Source organism: Hemicordylus capensis, chromosome 5 (genome assembly GCF_027244095.1).
Source record: "Hemicordylus capensis ecotype Gifberg chromosome 5, rHemCap1.1.pri, whole genome shotgun sequence".
Lineage (NCBI taxonomy): Eukaryota > Metazoa > Chordata > Lepidosauria > Squamata > Cordylidae > Hemicordylus > Hemicordylus capensis.
The window spans coordinates 166,743,862-166,759,960 of NC_069661.1; the positions used below are offsets into that span (position 1 = coordinate 166,743,862).

Below are 16,099 nucleotides of genomic sequence, written 5' to 3' on the forward strand. Positions count from 1 at the left end.
TAACCTCGTCCTCTACCCAGACCCCCCCCCCGCCCCCATCTAGGATCTTTGTATCCTATTCCCCGGCAGAAAAAGCTTGCACACGCGCATTGGCTCTTTTAGCTACACGCCGCTGTTGTTCTTTGGGATTGGTCTGTCAAGCCGGAGTGACAGTATTTTCCTCCCAGAATTCTCTGCGTGCTGCTGTTGTGGTAGCGGTCAGCTATGGCTGGAGTGCTGAAGAAGGTGAGGGAGGGCATGGCAGGGGTGTCTCTACCCCCTCATTGTGAGACAGGTTCCTGCATGTTGGGGAAAAGGGGTTTGAGGCCAGGAGGATAAACCAGGGGGCGGGGCTGGTCGTCCTGTTTCACTCAGTGGGGAATCTGGTATCTATAGAAGCTCCCGAGGAAGCCCACATCTTTTTCTCCATCCATCCCCGCCTGTTCCATGCTTCACCAAGTTCCCCTAAAATTCTGTGGAACGCCGTAGGAGAAAAACACACTCTTACGACCCCCTAAACTAGGGGTGCACAATTTTGGTCCTCCAGCTGTTGTTGAACTGCAACTGCCATCATCCCCACTCAACTTATTGTGATTGTGGATGATGGGAGTTGTAGTTCAACAGCAGCTGGAGGACTCCTTAAAGACTAACAGATTGATTGTGATATAAGCTTTATGGACTCCAGTTTTATTCAACCATAAGCAGCCATGGGAAGGGACATTTGTTTCAAAGGTGGCTGGCACAACCCCAAGATAACAGTTTAGGGCAGGAGTGGAAATTTTTGGTCCTCCAGCTGCTGTAGAACTACAACTCCCATCATCCCCAATCACAATAAATTGCGTGGGGATGATGGCAGTTACTGTTCAAGAACAGCTGGAGGACCAAAATTGCCCAATCCTGCTCTAAACTGTTATCCTGGGGTTGTGCCAGCCACCTTTGAAACAAATGCCCCTTCCCATGGCTGCTTATGGTTGAATAAAACTGGAGCCCACAAAGCTTATATCACAATTAATCTGTTAGTCTTTAAGGAGTCACGGCATCTGCCTTCTGTTTCCTCAAAACAGAAAGTCTACAAAAGTTTCATTTGATAGGACACCACTCAAAACTTCACTAGATTTTGATGCTCTGATTTGGTAACAGTGTTTTGGGTGCCAGTTATGCTTTCTGTTTTAAATCATAAATGTGTGATGTGCAGGATGGTTGGTATTCTCTCAATCCTGATGTACTATCCTTGAATGATCCCTTGCAGCCTGTGTGATATTGTTACACTCTCTATGAATGTGTGTTGATAGTGATACATCCATGGGAATCTTTCTGCACATGTGAACTGATTATCTTCTAGGAAGAAGGTAATCTGTACTATGTGTTTAAAATTTTTGCCGGGGGTGGGAAGGAGTTGATATATACTGGTTCTCTGATATGCTAGCTATTTTCTGTGACTCCAATGATAAACCATGGATGAGTATAAAGCAATCTTTCCTATTTCAGCATTTTGGAGAAAAGAAATTGAGACGTTACTGATGTTGATGCAAATTAATTTGTTTTTTTAAGTGTGTGTTTTAATTTCTGCAGACTACTGGGCTTGTGGGGCTAGCTGTATCTGAGACGCCACATGATGTAAGTTTTTAATGTACCTGTTTATTTCAAATGGAACTGTTGGTCTTTTCACGTCAAATGTCCATGTAATTTGATGCATAAAATCTTAGACAATTATTAGTTGAGATTCAAAAATTAAATAATGTGAAATTGGCTTGATTAGGTTGTGGGTGATGCTATTTTCTTTGAGAGAAATTGTGTTAGTGTGTGTTATTCAGACTAACACTGTGACAATGCAACAGCATTTTCTCTTGCACAAGAGCACAATTTTCTGCAGACTCCATTCCCATTGCAACTATGCCTCCCAAAACCATGTCTTGCTATCTATGCCTCCCAAAACCATGTCTCTGACCATCCCCTAACCCTTAACACTTTTGGGATACAACAGTTGCATCCTTACTGCAACTGAAAGGACACATGACGACAAGTGGGATTTTCAGCAAACCCCAACAGATGCAGGGGTGGTGGTGGGGAGGTGCTGAAAATCCCACTTGTTCTCTCGTGTCCTTTCTGTTGCAGTATGGATGCAACTGTTGTATCCACGTTGTTTGTCCAGACATCAGTCATATGAACATAGGAAGCTGCCATATACTGAGGCAGACCATTGGTCCATCTAGCTCAGTATTGTCTTCACAGACTGGCAGTGGCTTCTCCAAGGTTGCAGGCAGGAATCTCCCTCAGCCCTATCTTGGAGAAGCCAGGGAGGGAACTTGGAACCTTCTGCTCTTCCCAGAGCGGCTCCATCCCCTGAAGGGAATATCTTACAGTGCTCACACTTCAAGTCTCCCATTCAGATGCAACCAGGGCAGACCCTGCTTAGCTAAGGGGACAAGTCATGCTTGCTACCACAAGACCAGCTTTTATTTATGGTTAAATTAATACACCACCTTTCACTAAAACAGTGCCAAGGTGGTTCACACAAAAAATTAAGACTATAAAAATACACAATTATAATACTAAGCTTTAAGCTAAAATATTAAAACATAAATCTGACTCAAAAGATTTAAAATATGAGCATAAAATAACTGTACAAAATACAAAGAAGCAGCAGTTGAGACAATCCTATAAAAGCCAGGGTAAAAAGCCAGAATTTAACATGCTTTCTAAAAACTGTGATGGAGACCGAGGTGCGAATAGCCACCGGGAGAGCATTCCAGAGTCTGGGGGCAGCAACAGAGCAGGCCCTGTCCCGTGTGCATGACAGCCAAGCCTCCCTCATTGCCAGCACCTGGAACAGAGCCCCTTCAGATGTCTTTGTCAAGTGGGCAGCAACCCTTTTGGAGCAGGCAGTCCCTCAGGTATCCAGGGCTCAGACCGTTAAGGGCTTTAAAGGTCAAAACCAGCACCTTGAATTGGACCCAGAAACAAACTGGTAGCCAGGGCAGCTCTTTCAAAATGGGTGTGATGTGATCCCACTGGGCAGCTTCAGATAAAATCCTAGCTGCCGTGTTTTGCACTAGCTGCACTTTCTGAATATTCTTCAAGGGCAGCCCCATGTAGAGCATGTTACAGTAATCCAGCTGTGACGTGACTAAGGCATGGGTAACTGTGGCCAGATCTGCCTTCTTGAAAAAGGGATGCAGCTGGCACACTAGCCGAAGCTGTGCAAAGGCACCCCTGGCCACCGCCTTCAACTGAGCTTCCGAAAGCAAAGCTGGGTCCAGCAATACCCCCAAGCTGCGTACTTGATCCTTCAAGGGGATTGCAACCCCATCCAGAACTGGTAGAATCTCTTTGTCCCAATTCGCTTTCCTACAGACCAACATTACCTCCATCCTGTCCTGTTTCAGTGTATTAGCCCACGTCCAACCCATCATGGCCTTCAGCCCCCGATTCAGGACTTCCACTGCCTCCCTAGCATCAGGTGACAAGGAGGGATAGAGCTGAGTGTCATCTGCATTCTGCTGACAACTCAGTCCAAGTCCCCGGATGACCTCTCCCAGAGGTTTCATGTAGATGTTAAAGAGCATGGGGGACAAAACCAAACCCTGCAAGACCCCACAGGCCAGTGGCCACGGAGCCAAACAATAGTCCTCCAGCACCACCTTCTGGACCCTCCCGCCCCCCCAAGGACTGGGGACACTCCAAAACAGTACCTCTGGTTCCCAAACTCGAGAGGCAATCCACAAGGTCCACTGTGGTCAATGGTATTGAATGCTGCTGAGAGGTCCAGCAGAACCAACAGGGATGCACTCCCCTGTCTAGTTCCCGGCGTAGGCCATCCACTAGAACAATCAAGGCAGTTTCAGTCCAATATCTGGGGTGGAAGCCAGATTGAAAAGGGTCCAGATAATCCGTATTATCCAAGACCCTCTGCAGTTAGGATGCCACCACATGCTTCCCGAAAAGGGAAGGTTAGAGACAGGTCTATAGTTGTCTGGGCTGGAAGGATCAAAAGAGGGCTTTTTAAATAATGGCCCTACCATTGCCTCCTTGAGGCATGATGGCATCCTGCCCTCCCTTAATGAAGCATTAATAATCACCTCCATCTGCCTGTGCCCTCCCTGGCAGCTTTTATTAGCCATGAAGGGCAAGGGTCAAGAGCGCACAATGTCACCCGCACACTGCCCAGGATCTTGTCCACATCCTCAGGCTGCACCAACTGAAAATAGTCCAACTCAATAGGACCAGTTTGTACCAGAGGCATGTCTGCCGGAACTGCCAAAACTCTGGAGTCCAAATCAGCACGGATGCGAGATGCTTTATCTGGAAAGTGACGCACAAACTGATCACAACAGGCCGTAGATGATTCCTCCCCCATTACCTGGAGGAATGTGTGGAGCAATGTCTTTGCTACACAAAACAACTCTGCTGGTCTGCACTGAGCAGATGCAATGGAGGCGGAGAAGAAGCATTTCTCCGCCGCCCCCACCACCATGGAGTAGTCCCTAAAATGGGCTGTAGCCCATGTTCAGTTGGATTCATCATGGCTCTTCCCCCAGCGTCGTTCTAGCCATCGTCTGAGTTGTTTCATTGCCCTAAGCTCCGAGGAAAACCAAGAAGCAGAATGGACTCCACCAAGCTGGAGAGGACGTTTAGCAGCATCCGTGTCAACAGCCCAGGCCATCTCTCCATTCCAGAGATCAACCAGGGCCTCGACAGGGTCACCAGCTCTGGACGCTGGAAACTCCCAGAGGGTTGTCTGGAAACCAAGTGGATCTATAAGTCTCAGGGGGCGAACTATTCTAATTGGTCCACAACCTCTGCAGAGGGCAGACGGAGCAGTCAAACTAAACCCCACCAGTTGATGATCTGTCCATGACAAGGGAGTTATTTGAAACTCCCCCACCTCCAGATCATTTATTCCCTGGTCGGCAAAAACCAGATCTAGAGTATATCCTGCCATGTGGGGCATACTTATCTATACGTATTCTTTTATGTCAGTGTTTGTCCCCCACTCCCATGCTTGCACATTTTTTAATCTGCAGCAACAAAACTGCTGTGTAATTCTCATTTATTTTCTTTTCGCTTACTTCCCCATCCAGCCCAGCAGCATGTGCCACTGCTGGGCACAAATAGTCTTAGGGAGCGAGTCAACTCGAAAAGCAAGCAGTTTAAACTTTTGACTTTTGGAACTGACTCAGAGCAATTCAGCATGGCACGCTGGCCAGTGTGCTATGGTATACCAGTTGCGGAACGCTGTTTTAAACTTCGCTTGTAACTAGCCCGATGTCAGGTCACCTTCTAGCAAGTAAAGAAACCTCCAAGTGACCAAACTTGATGATCCTTTTCTGTTGTAACAGAGGGTAGATCTGGGCAGCTGGACTGAAAAAATAAAACCTTTTTCTTGACTAGTAATTTTTGTTGACTTAATTGCAAGGTTGCTTTAACTGATTAATAGTAGTAACACTCACTATTTATATAGTGCATTAGACTGTTCAAAACACTAAACATACATTAACTTTAATCCTTAACACTTAATACACTTGACATTAATCCTTACAGCATCCTTGTAAGGTAGATCAGCATTATTCTCCTTGTATATATTGCAAGTGGGGGGCTGATGCTGCCTGAGGCCACAGTGAATTCTGGGCAGATGTAAGATTTGAACTGCAAACAAACAAAAACAAATATTTATATACCGCTTTTTGACAAAAGTTCCCAAAGCATTTTATATGGAGAAAAGAATCTGTTCCCAAAGGGCTCAGTCTCAAAAGAAACATAAAGTAGACCAGAAGCAGCCACTAGAGAGATGCTGTGCTGGGGCTGGATAGGGCCAGTTGCTCTCCCCCTTCTAAAAGTAAGAGATTCACCTCTTTAAAAGGTGCAGTTAGTAGGGGCTGTTGATTCATGTTTTAGCCTCTTAGCTACTGTTACATATCCTCTCATACCAGTTTTAATAAGTAGATAGGTGCTCTGTTTGTTCTCTATAGGTTGCTTTTGAAAGCTCATGGAGCTAGTTTTGAATAACTGAGGTTGGGTTGAGGCAGCTTTACCCCAGTATCAGACTATGATTTGATACTGCTAATCTGAGGTAAGGGATGGACAAAGAGTAATCCATATACAATTTGGTATGTGCGTACCCAATAAGATTTTTGAGGAAAGGAAAAACCCCACGCACCATTCATACAATACATTGCTTTTGAAAATGTCCCTAGTTTGTTGTTGTTGTTGTTATTATTACATTTATATCCCGCTCTTTCTCCAGGGAGCCCAACTACATACTTAAGTTTCTCTTTCACAACAACCCTGTAGGCTAGGCTGAGAGAGAAGTGACTGGCCCAGAGTCACCCAGCTAGTATCATGGCTGAATGGAAATTTGAACTCAGGTCTCTCCAGTCCTAGTCCAGCACTGTAACCACTATACCATGTTGGCTCTGTGACATGGAAAGTTTGTCTGTGATATGGAAAGCAGTTAAGACACACAAGCCCAAAATCCCTGTGGCAGCATGGAACTAGTTGTATGGTTCTTGGGAGCCCACATGCGATGTTTAAGTGGGGGCTGACAGTGTACAGATATTTTAATGTGTCTTCACAATAATCTGGATGTGCTGTTACCTTAGATCCTATTGTTTAGTTTTCATTTCCAAATTAGTATGGTTTCTGTCCTACATAACTAAAGTGGATCGATGCCCAAAAATTATGGGTTAAATTTTGTTTACTTGAAACATATTCATCCCAGTTTCCCTACATCGCTTGAAGCAATTTACAGGATAATTATAAAACAGACATGTTAATGTCCAGGCCCTTCTCACTCCAAATTAACTGCATGTTAACTTGAGCAATCAGAACATTAGGACAATCATTGGGGAGATCAGTGTGGTCAAAGCTGGCAGAAGAAAAGGTTTATGGGGTGAGAAAATGGGCACAATGGGGGAACAATTTTGAACACAATTTGGGCAGAATTAGAAGAAAGTCCAGATCTTCTCCCAGTACTACAGATAGAACAAAGAAATTGAGGGGGGATTTACTAGGATAAGTTGTATAATAGATTTTATTTTTATCAGGGCAGGTTTCTGAATGTTAAGTTGGCTAATAAAAATGATTGGTTTAATGTTTTTGTACTATGATTTGTGAAAAGATAAATATTAACTACCTAATATTTATAGTAGTGAGATATTTATTTATTTATATATGTATTTGAATGTCCGGTTCTTGGAACTTTAAGACAGAGTTTGGTAGCAGAGTTTCCATTACAGTATAGGTATTGCCCTGAAGCAAACTGTAAACTTCAGCTATTAGTCTTATACTTCAGAATTCACTGTATCAATATTTGTGGTCAAATTTGTTTAAGTTTGTTTACTCAGTGTCATGTGATCTTTTCAGCGCCTGAGGATACTATACTCAAAAATTCTTGCTGCTCTACAGAATATTCCAAGAGATGCGGCATACAGGAAATATACTGAGAAAACAATAAATGAGCGGTTTGATATGGTAAAATCAGTAAGTATGCCATGTGTTTTAAGCATCTCAGATTTCATGATTCAGGTAGGATAACATGTTATGCCTTACTCACTTACCAGAACTGCTTTTTTAATATTGTCAAACTATGTGTTTTGAAATGATAGTGATTTAGCTTAAAATATTTTTTATTAAATAGATCTAATCCAATATGAATGAGGAAATGTTTTGAGTTTTCATTTATTTTTACAAGAGGAGGTGTATGTGTTTGTTTCCCCCCAAAATCTGAACTATATTTAGTTTAAACTTCATCTTGCAAGTATCCAAGAAGAAAAATTTGAGGTTATACAGTACACTTCTTCTATGCTACAAGGCTTTACTGGAGACAACTGTATATAGTCCACAAATAGAGGTCAAATGCCAATGGGGATAATGTGGGTGGATATCAAGTACCCCTTGGTTTAACACTCTAAAGGAAACTACTTTTATCATTATCTGATCAGATACATATTTGCCTTCCATGGTGACAGAATATTTTTTTTCTAGTACATTGTTAAAATCCAGAACAAAAGCATTTGAAAATCCTTGTCTGTGAAGGTTGATTGAAATACCTTATTGTTTTTGGATGTGAATTTGTATGGCTGCCAATCTTATTCAATTTTCTGTGATAGCTCTATTATGCTAATCTGTAAATTAATGTTTTGGAAAAGTCTTGAGAAAAGACACGAGTCTATATTTTAATTCAGTATGAGATACAGGAACATATTGCTTAAATATACACTGTAAAGCATACCTGAGCATTTAACTTGTTCTTGGTCTCGTAGGAACCTGATGTGCAAAAACTGGAAAATAAAATTAATAGTGGACAGATAGAAGAAGTGATTTTGCAGGTAAGGTCAAACAGTACTCAAGTGACTTTGCAAAGATCTAATACTTCCTTTAATTGTAACAACCATTGCTTGTGTTGTAAATTTCTAATACTGTATCTCTTTAATGTCCTGATTACTCAAGCTGGACTTTGTGTGTTTTGTTTTTCTTCTCTGTATAAAAATATATATAAAGTCAATTTATTGTTGTTGACCTGGCTGCCTTTACAACACAGCAAAATACATTATAATGCAGGGGTGGGCATTAGGTAGCCTGGAAGCTATTGGTAGTAGCTCCAAGACTTACATGAAATAGCTCTCTAGACCTTTGGCTTGCTTCTCCTCACCTCTCTTCCAGCCAGTGCTGCAGATCTGATTGGTTGGCTATGCCATTTTTAATCTTTCTCTTTGGGTGCTCAGGGTTGCTTTTACTTGATTTCCCATTAATTCATCTTCATTTTCTTTTCCCTCCTGCCTGGAACAAAATCCACCTGGAATTCTGGGCTTATGATGCTAGAATTACTTATTCTGGTAATATAAAATTTTGTACAAGTTGCCATTAAGCAACTGGTTCCACCTCCCTAAGCTTCCATAGTGATTCTCCAAGGTGCTGTTTGTAGTAGTAGCAGCTCCCAAGACTCTCACACACACAAAAAGAGAGTAGTTTCTAAAAATACTAGTTTCCCTCAGATATTCAGATTAGTTAAGTGTTGCCATATTGACAAGAAGTAGCATTGATTTTCAAGATGGCAATTCTTTATTCAGTCACCAAACACCAAATACACTGAATTCTGCTGCTAATTAAAATTCAATTTTCTTAGCTGTTGGCCATAATTGTATTTTGGAAATATAATCAGCCAACCACTTTCCTCTTATGTTGTTATAAGGAAGATATAAACTTTTTTCAAAAAAGTACTAATAACTTAAACAATAATTACCAAAATATATCATATTAGAGGTGAGGACCATTGTTGACCAGGCAAAGTCATTTTGCATTTTTTTAAAAAAGTATTTATTTATTTAATTTATTTATTATATTTATATACCACCGCATACAAATGTTGCATGGTGGCTTACAAAATAAATGATAAAACCAGCATTAGAATCAAACAATAAAACAGCTTAAAAATAAAATTTAAAACAACCAAATAAACATCAGTAACAACCATAAATACCAACTTACAGCTGATCAAAGGCTTGATGAAATAAAAGCATCTTGAGCACTCTTTTAAAAGCTGCTAGAGATGAGGAAGCGCTGACAGCAACAGGGAGTTTGCTCCAGAGCCTTGGGGCAGCTATAGAAAAGGCCCGACCCTGAGTCGCCACCAGATGGATTGAGGGCAGCCGCAAGCAGATCTCTCCCGAAAATCTTAGTAAGTGGTGGGGGTCCTTAAGCAGAATGCACTCTCTTAAATACCCTGGGCCAAAGCCATTTAGAGCTTTATAGGTAATCGCCAGCTCTTTATATTTTGCACAGAAACCTAAGAGCAGCCAAATGCTTTTAAAACAGGAGTAATATGGTATCTTGAGTTTGCCCCAGAAACCAACCCGGCTGCTGCATTTTGTACCAATTGCAGTTCCCAGACTATGTACAAAGGCAGTCCCACATAGAGTGCATTGCAGTAGTTAAGTCTGGAGGTTACCAGCAAATGTACCACTGTTTTTAGGTCATTCTCCCCCCAAAATGGCCATAGTTGGTATATCATGAAAAACACTCCGGCCATTGTCTCAGCCTGAGAAACCAGAGAGAGGCCTGGTGTCAAGAAGTACAGTCATCCCTTGCCAACCACGGTTTTCCCAACTGCGGTTTCGAGTATATGTGAATAGGAAATTGTGACAGGTCTTGCCAACTGCGACCTGAGTACCCACAGTTGGTGAGGTTTCTTAATGATTTTTTTTAAGGGGAGGGGTTTCCAGCTATTTTTGTGGGGGGGGGATTCAGAGGTTCGATCTGCTCATTCCTCTTGCTATCTCTTGCCAATTTAAAATTCCTTTGAGTGATTTGGGGGGGGGGGGTTCAAAACATTTCCAAGTGTTCAATCTGCTCATTCTTCTTGGTGACTCTTGGCGGGGTCTTGGTGACCCCGGCTAACTTGGCAAAGAGGCACCTTTTACCGTGGTGATTTTCTTTATTTAGCAGGGGGAGAGTAACTGGCCCTATCCAGCCCCAGCACAGTACCTTGAGTGACTGTTGCTGGTGTCTATCTTATATATCTTTTTTTATTGTGAGCCCTTGGGGGACAGGGTTCCATCTTACTTATTTATTATTTCTCTGTGTAAACCACCCTGAGCCATTTTTGGAAGGGTGGTATAGAAATCGAATGAATGAATGAATGATTACAGGATTTTTTGTGATTTATTTATTGGGGGGGGGGTTGTTTCCTTTTTGTGGTCATGGTTCCCCTGTTTCCCAGACTTTAATGCCTTGCCAACTGTGAATTTGTCAACAGCGAGGTTTTGCCAGAACGGATTCCTAGCAAAGTTGGCAAGGGATGACTGTACTTCCAGACTACATACCTGTTATTCCTGAGGGAGCATGACTCCTTCCAGAACAAGCAGCTCTGACTCACCTCCTGAGTTACGACCCCACACAATAAGTACCTCCATCTTGCTTGACTTCTGCTTCAATTTGTTCTCCCTCATCCAGCCCATTGCCACATGCAGGCAGGCATTTAGGGAAGTTATGCTGTTCCCTGATGATGTGGACAAATAGCTTTCTTTGAGTTTTCCCTTGACATAGTCTAGTGTAAAAAGTAGTGCATTCGCTGCTTTAAGTGGCAGGATTGTTTACCTACAGATACCAAATTTTGCACAAAGAAATGCTTCAAGATGTATAACAGATACAATATTTATATATGTAAGAGGGTTTTTTTATTAATGTGCTTGCAAAAGGGAAGTAAAAATAGTCAGCAATTTGTAGGATGTCAACTTCAAACAGCATTCATTTTATTAAATAATTTACCTTTTGGTAAATTTGAATCTGAGAAAGATCATCTGTGTCTCTTGGGTATGATGTCATTTTTTAAATTATTGATTTGATAATTGAGTATTAAAAATCTGTTCAGAACAATAAGTTAAAAATTTGATTATTATATTCAGAATTTCTTCTTTAAAAATTAAACATTTTGCCCCAGCATATTACAGTGTAAAAAGTAATTCAGCCATTGGGTTGAATAGGGCCAGTTACTTTTCCTCTTCTAAATATAAGAACCCAACACTTAAGAGATACCTCTTAGCCCAGTTAGCAAGGGAAGGTATATATGCTTCAAGTTATCTGGTAATCTTGCATTTCTCTGATTTAAATTCTTAGTTGCCTGAAACATCAGCTGACATTTAGCCCAATGTGCACACTAAAAAGGTTCCCTGCATGCAACAGGGGAGGGGCATTTTTTGCCAATCTCCCCTTCCCCCTGCAGCCACTTGTGCCTCCTGGAAATGTGACTCTGAGGGTTGCAGAATCCTCAGGGATATATTATCAAGAGGCATAAGCAGCTGCAGAGGGAAGGGGGAATGCACAAAAATCAGCCCTCTCCTGATGCCTGCAGGAAACATTTTTCAGCGTGTGTAACATTAGTCTGGATGTCATCTATCTTTTGAATTTCCATTGGGGTATAGTACCATTTATAAATAATGTTATAACATTCTCTCAACCAACTCCTTTACATCACTGCACTCGAGACATGTGCATTTTAAGTCTCTCCATTTATCTTGAAGACCTGGATCAGTCATATCTAATCCTTTCAAAAAATATATAACTTTGAAAGAAGGCCTTTACCATTTAAATAATTATTTTAAGAGCCTTAAATGATGTAAGTGATTTATATATGTTGGAAACTGCATTATGTTGATGTACAAAATAACAAGTTTTAAAATAATGCGAGAGGCAGCTTTAAGATTCCAAAAAGGTTGGGCTCCATTTATTTTGTACTGGAATGAAAGAATTACAACAAATATGTGTTAAGCCAAATGTATTAACTCTGATTTATTAATATTTTTAATATTATGTATTGTCCTCTGTAGTTGCTTTCATTTGGAATATTGATTTATAGAAATACTATCTATTATATATTTTGAAGGGTTAGTGGGTGTCCTGGATTTGGACATGGACTCACTCAAAAGATGTACAAAAACAGTCCTATGAACATATAACACATTAGTAAGGACCAGGACCAACCAAAATCTATCTTAATCTATAATTAGTAGATCTAATGAGTGCTTTAATTTCTGTTTTTTTAAATGAATTGTTAGTTCAAAAATGTGTTGTGAAATCATGCATTTTAGTGCAGCACATTTGGAACAATTTCCAATAAGATTGTGTTTTGTCAACAGGCTGAAAGTGAGCTCATGCTAGCCCGGAAAATGATACGGTGGAGACCATGGGAACCTTTAGTTGAAGAACCTCCTGCTGACCAGTGGAAATGGCCAATGTAGTTGGCATTACTTGTGATTTAGAAAAGTATTTCATTAAACGTGTGTTGGACATGAATGAAAATGGTCTTTTATGCTTCTTATAAGATTTTTGTCTGCCTCAATATTATTTGGAAGAGTACTGTAAACATACCATGTGGCAAGGAATGGCACTCAGTGCTGATATCAAGACAAATGTTACACAGGGAAGGGGAGTTTTGGTGATCTCCCCACTCACTTCCCTCTGCAACCAGACCCTCAGGGACATAGTTTTGGGAGGCACAAGCAGCTGCAGAGGGAGAGAGGGCATCACGGAAAATCATGCCCTCAACATGTGATGGAAAAACCTGGGCGTGTCACCAAAGGGTTAGTCTGCATGTCTGCCACTAATTCATATGCTTTTCTAATCTTTATAGTGAACCGTTTTAGTGTAACTAGAAAGTCTTTTCTATAAATGGCTGCTGTTCCTATTTTAAGTTTTGAGTGGATCTACAGATTTGCCTTAACTGAACAAAAAATAAATTGATTTACTTCAAAATAGGTTTGTCCCAAATATTTAACTGTAACTTATTTATAAGAGAAAACTCTTTTATATGTCATAATTTTATTCCACATGTAGAATATCTGACCTCTGATGAGATTGGCTCACAGTACTTACAACATTGGAGAATGTAATCTGTTTGTTGCACTGTTTTTTTGTTTTTTAAAAAAGGCATTGATATGCATTGTAATTTAAATTCTGTGGGTGCCCCCAAGGAGGTATCCCTATATGGTGTAACAAGGCCTGCACCCTGCCCTGTGTGCACAGATTCCAAAATCACATTCCTTGACCACTTGGAAACAGAAGGCTGGGGGAGGTTGGGAAAGAATGCATAGGCCTCCCATTCTCTGGCCTGCCCTGGTGTGGTACATGCACATTCAAGAAGGGTGGGAACAACACTCTCTGCACCCGGTAGCACAAGGACTGCACACAAGGACTGCACCCAGGTTGGATTGCACCCAGTAGCTTCTATAATATGTTATTAATAATGCTTTGTATGTTATATATTTGTTCTGTCTTGCTTGAGGGCGACATATGTGTGGGTTAGCTCTTCCGATCCACTCCCAAAGACCAGGCTATGCAAATCTTGTAGCCATCTGTCAGAAGCTGAGCCTGTTACCATTCTTCCTCAACTGAAAAACAAGGCTTATGTTTTTTTGGTATAAATCAGCCTTTAAAAAAAAAAAATCCCCTTAACAAAAATCTTGCTTTTCCCCTCTCTGTTTAGTATACCAGAAAGGGGGACCTTTCAGAGGTGATTCAGGAAGCTCACCTTGGAGTTTTTCACATAGGGCTTTTCAAGCCCTTTAGCTCATATTTACTCTGGAATGGAGGGTGAAGTCCCTGCGAGCTATCGGGGAGCACTTCACACACAATTTGGGTTTTTCACTGTGTGTTTTTATTTTATTAATTTTTATTTTTACATTTTATATTCCGCTCTTCCTCCAAGGAGCCCAGAGCAGTGTACTAAGTACTTGAGTTTCTCCTCAGAACAACCCTGTGAAGTAGATTAGGCTGAGAGAGAAGTGACTGGCCCAGAGTCACCCAGCTAGTATCATGGCTGAATGGGGATTTGAACTCGGGTCTCCCCAGTCCTAGTCCAGTACGCTAACCACTACACCACGCTGGCTCTGGATTGCTGGGAGTGCAATCCGATTTATATCTGTGGTTTAAAAAAAATAAATCAATTTTTTGCATCAGGTTTTGTAAAGCCTTGCAGAAAACTCGCAGTAAAGCCTGCTGTGTGGAGAACTCCTTTGTGACTGAGGGAACTGCATCTCTCTAAACGGCTAAGCAATCCACCCTTCTGCCTGGCCAACCACACTGGCACAACCACAGCAAATGGCTGAGGACAGCAAAAAACATGAGTATACAAGGAAACTATTAGTAGCACTTGTAATTTTAAGAATTATTGACATTTTAAAAGGTGCATCCTTATTTTACTGTATCTTTGAAATGCATTTGAATGTAATTTTACAAACCACTGGCACAGGCAGTTCAGTCTTAGTACAGTTGTCCACTACCATGCAGGACTTATTTTAGAAGAAAAATCACTAGAGGGCATTGTGTGTAAGGATATTGTAGATTATGAATGCAGAGAGGTTGGGAGCTGGATGAAGATGAGAGCAGACAAATGCTGAAAAGAAATAAAAATCAAAGAGATATGAATGTACTTTCAAGCCCTGCCAAGATGAAAGCATGAAGCTTACCACGAACTGAATTGTCCTGCTGCATTGAAGACTCTCTCACTTTTCCTGGAGGCTGCTGAATCTCTCACTTTTTCTGCTGGTGTGTTCAGGTTATCTATCATCAGGTTATCTATTTAGTTTGCAAGTTGTTTGAAACTACAATCCTGTTCCTTATCACAATATTAACTTAAACTATACTGTGTGGATACCTTGAGAAACTTAATGAGTTTCCTCTGGAACGAGCTTTTGTGAACTGTCATAAATTGCACCAGTTAATTCTCATGCTCCTTTTAAATGCTAATGAGTCGTATCATTAGCATTTTTCACACTAAGCATCATTTTACCATATTAACGGTACAATCCATGCTTGCAGCCTCATCTAAGTTCATGTGGAAGTTGGCTCAATTATTTCTATGGGATTTACTTCCAAATAAGCATGTCTTCGCTTCAGCTTTACAAGTTAGTCTTATATACAAGTCGATCAGCTCCAAAAGAGGACTTGTGTTCTATACTTTTAATACCAACCTGTGTGTAGAAGAATTTCAGCAGGTGTGGCTTCCCCTGCTGCATCTGCCAAAATGCCGCCTCCTGCACACAGCATCCAAATCCAATGTACTGCACCTTTATTTGTCTTTCAATCGGATCACTGCTGGGCAGCCTTATAACTGATCATCTTTACGGAATATTTTGCTGGCATGCTCCGTCTGGATTTCTTCTGGCTCCTATTTTTATCGTTCAGTGGGATTGCACGACGTGAGCTCATTCATAGCCTCATCCCGCTACCCAGAAGCGTCATGCGTCTCTTCTGAGTACAGTGCAGAGGCCTCAGTCTCGCTCCTCCTTCTGCTCGCGAGAGTTCACAGCGTCCGGTTGCCATGGATTCAGGGGCTCTCCTTCTAGCCCGAGGGCGACGCGATCAGCGGCGCGCCTGGCGGCCACTTCGCAACCACCTCAGTACTAAGGCAGGTAAAGGACACCCCCCCCCTTTAATCACTTAATCGCAGGACAAGGCAGTGAATTCTGGGGAGAAGCGGGAGTCGAGGCGGAGATGCAAGAAACTACGAGCAAAGAGTATTTGTAAAAACAGCGGCGTCTCCTACTATAGTTCCCAGCATGTCTTGCGCAGCGGTGAAAAAAAAATGGTCCTACTCTGTTGGTGACGCAAGGCAGTTTGGGACCAG

The 16,099-nt window shown here is 41.6% G+C and overlaps 3 protein-coding genes across 8 annotated transcripts in view; 2 read left to right on the plus strand and 1 right to left on the minus strand.

The window, feature by feature from the left end:
• Positions 1 to 16,089, minus strand: part of ASB15 (ankyrin repeat and SOCS box containing 15) — a 38,607-nt gene extending 22,518 nt beyond the window's left edge. For 2 of the 5 annotated variants that reach the window (XM_053251618.1, XM_053251619.1), the window contains exons 1-4: positions 15,444 to 16,089; positions 14,940 to 15,048; positions 8,210 to 8,258; positions 5,519 to 5,625 (exon numbers count right to left, since the gene is read on the minus strand). In XM_053251618.1, coding sequence (XP_053107593.1) covers positions 5,519 to 5,625; positions 8,210 to 8,258; positions 14,940 to 15,048; positions 15,444 to 15,519 — 341 coding nt within the window. In that variant the 5' untranslated portion in view covers positions 15,520 to 16,089. The remainder of the gene's footprint in view (positions 1 to 5,518; positions 5,626 to 8,209; positions 8,259 to 14,939; positions 15,049 to 15,443) is intronic. The other 3 variants (XM_053251616.1, XM_053251617.1, XM_053251615.1) reach the window with 3 other exon arrangements.
• Positions 49 to 12,774, plus strand: NDUFA5 (NADH:ubiquinone oxidoreductase subunit A5). Its single transcript, XM_053251630.1, has 5 exons — positions 49 to 225; positions 1,552 to 1,596; positions 7,342 to 7,458; positions 8,241 to 8,306; positions 12,612 to 12,774. Exons 1-5 carry the CDS (start codon positions 205 to 207, stop codon positions 12,711 to 12,713), a joined length of 351 nt encoding a protein of 116 aa, XP_053107605.1. The 5' UTR covers positions 49 to 204; the 3' UTR covers positions 12,714 to 12,774.
• Positions 15,793 to 16,099, plus strand: part of IQUB (IQ motif and ubiquitin domain containing) — a 74,097-nt gene continuing 73,790 nt past the window's right edge. Inside the window, exon 1 of one of the 2 annotated variants that reach the window (XM_053251612.1) lies at positions 15,793 to 15,884. The gene's annotated coding sequence lies outside the window, so the exon portion shown is untranslated. The remainder of the gene's footprint in view (positions 15,885 to 16,099) is intronic. The other variant, XM_053251614.1, reaches the window with a different exon arrangement.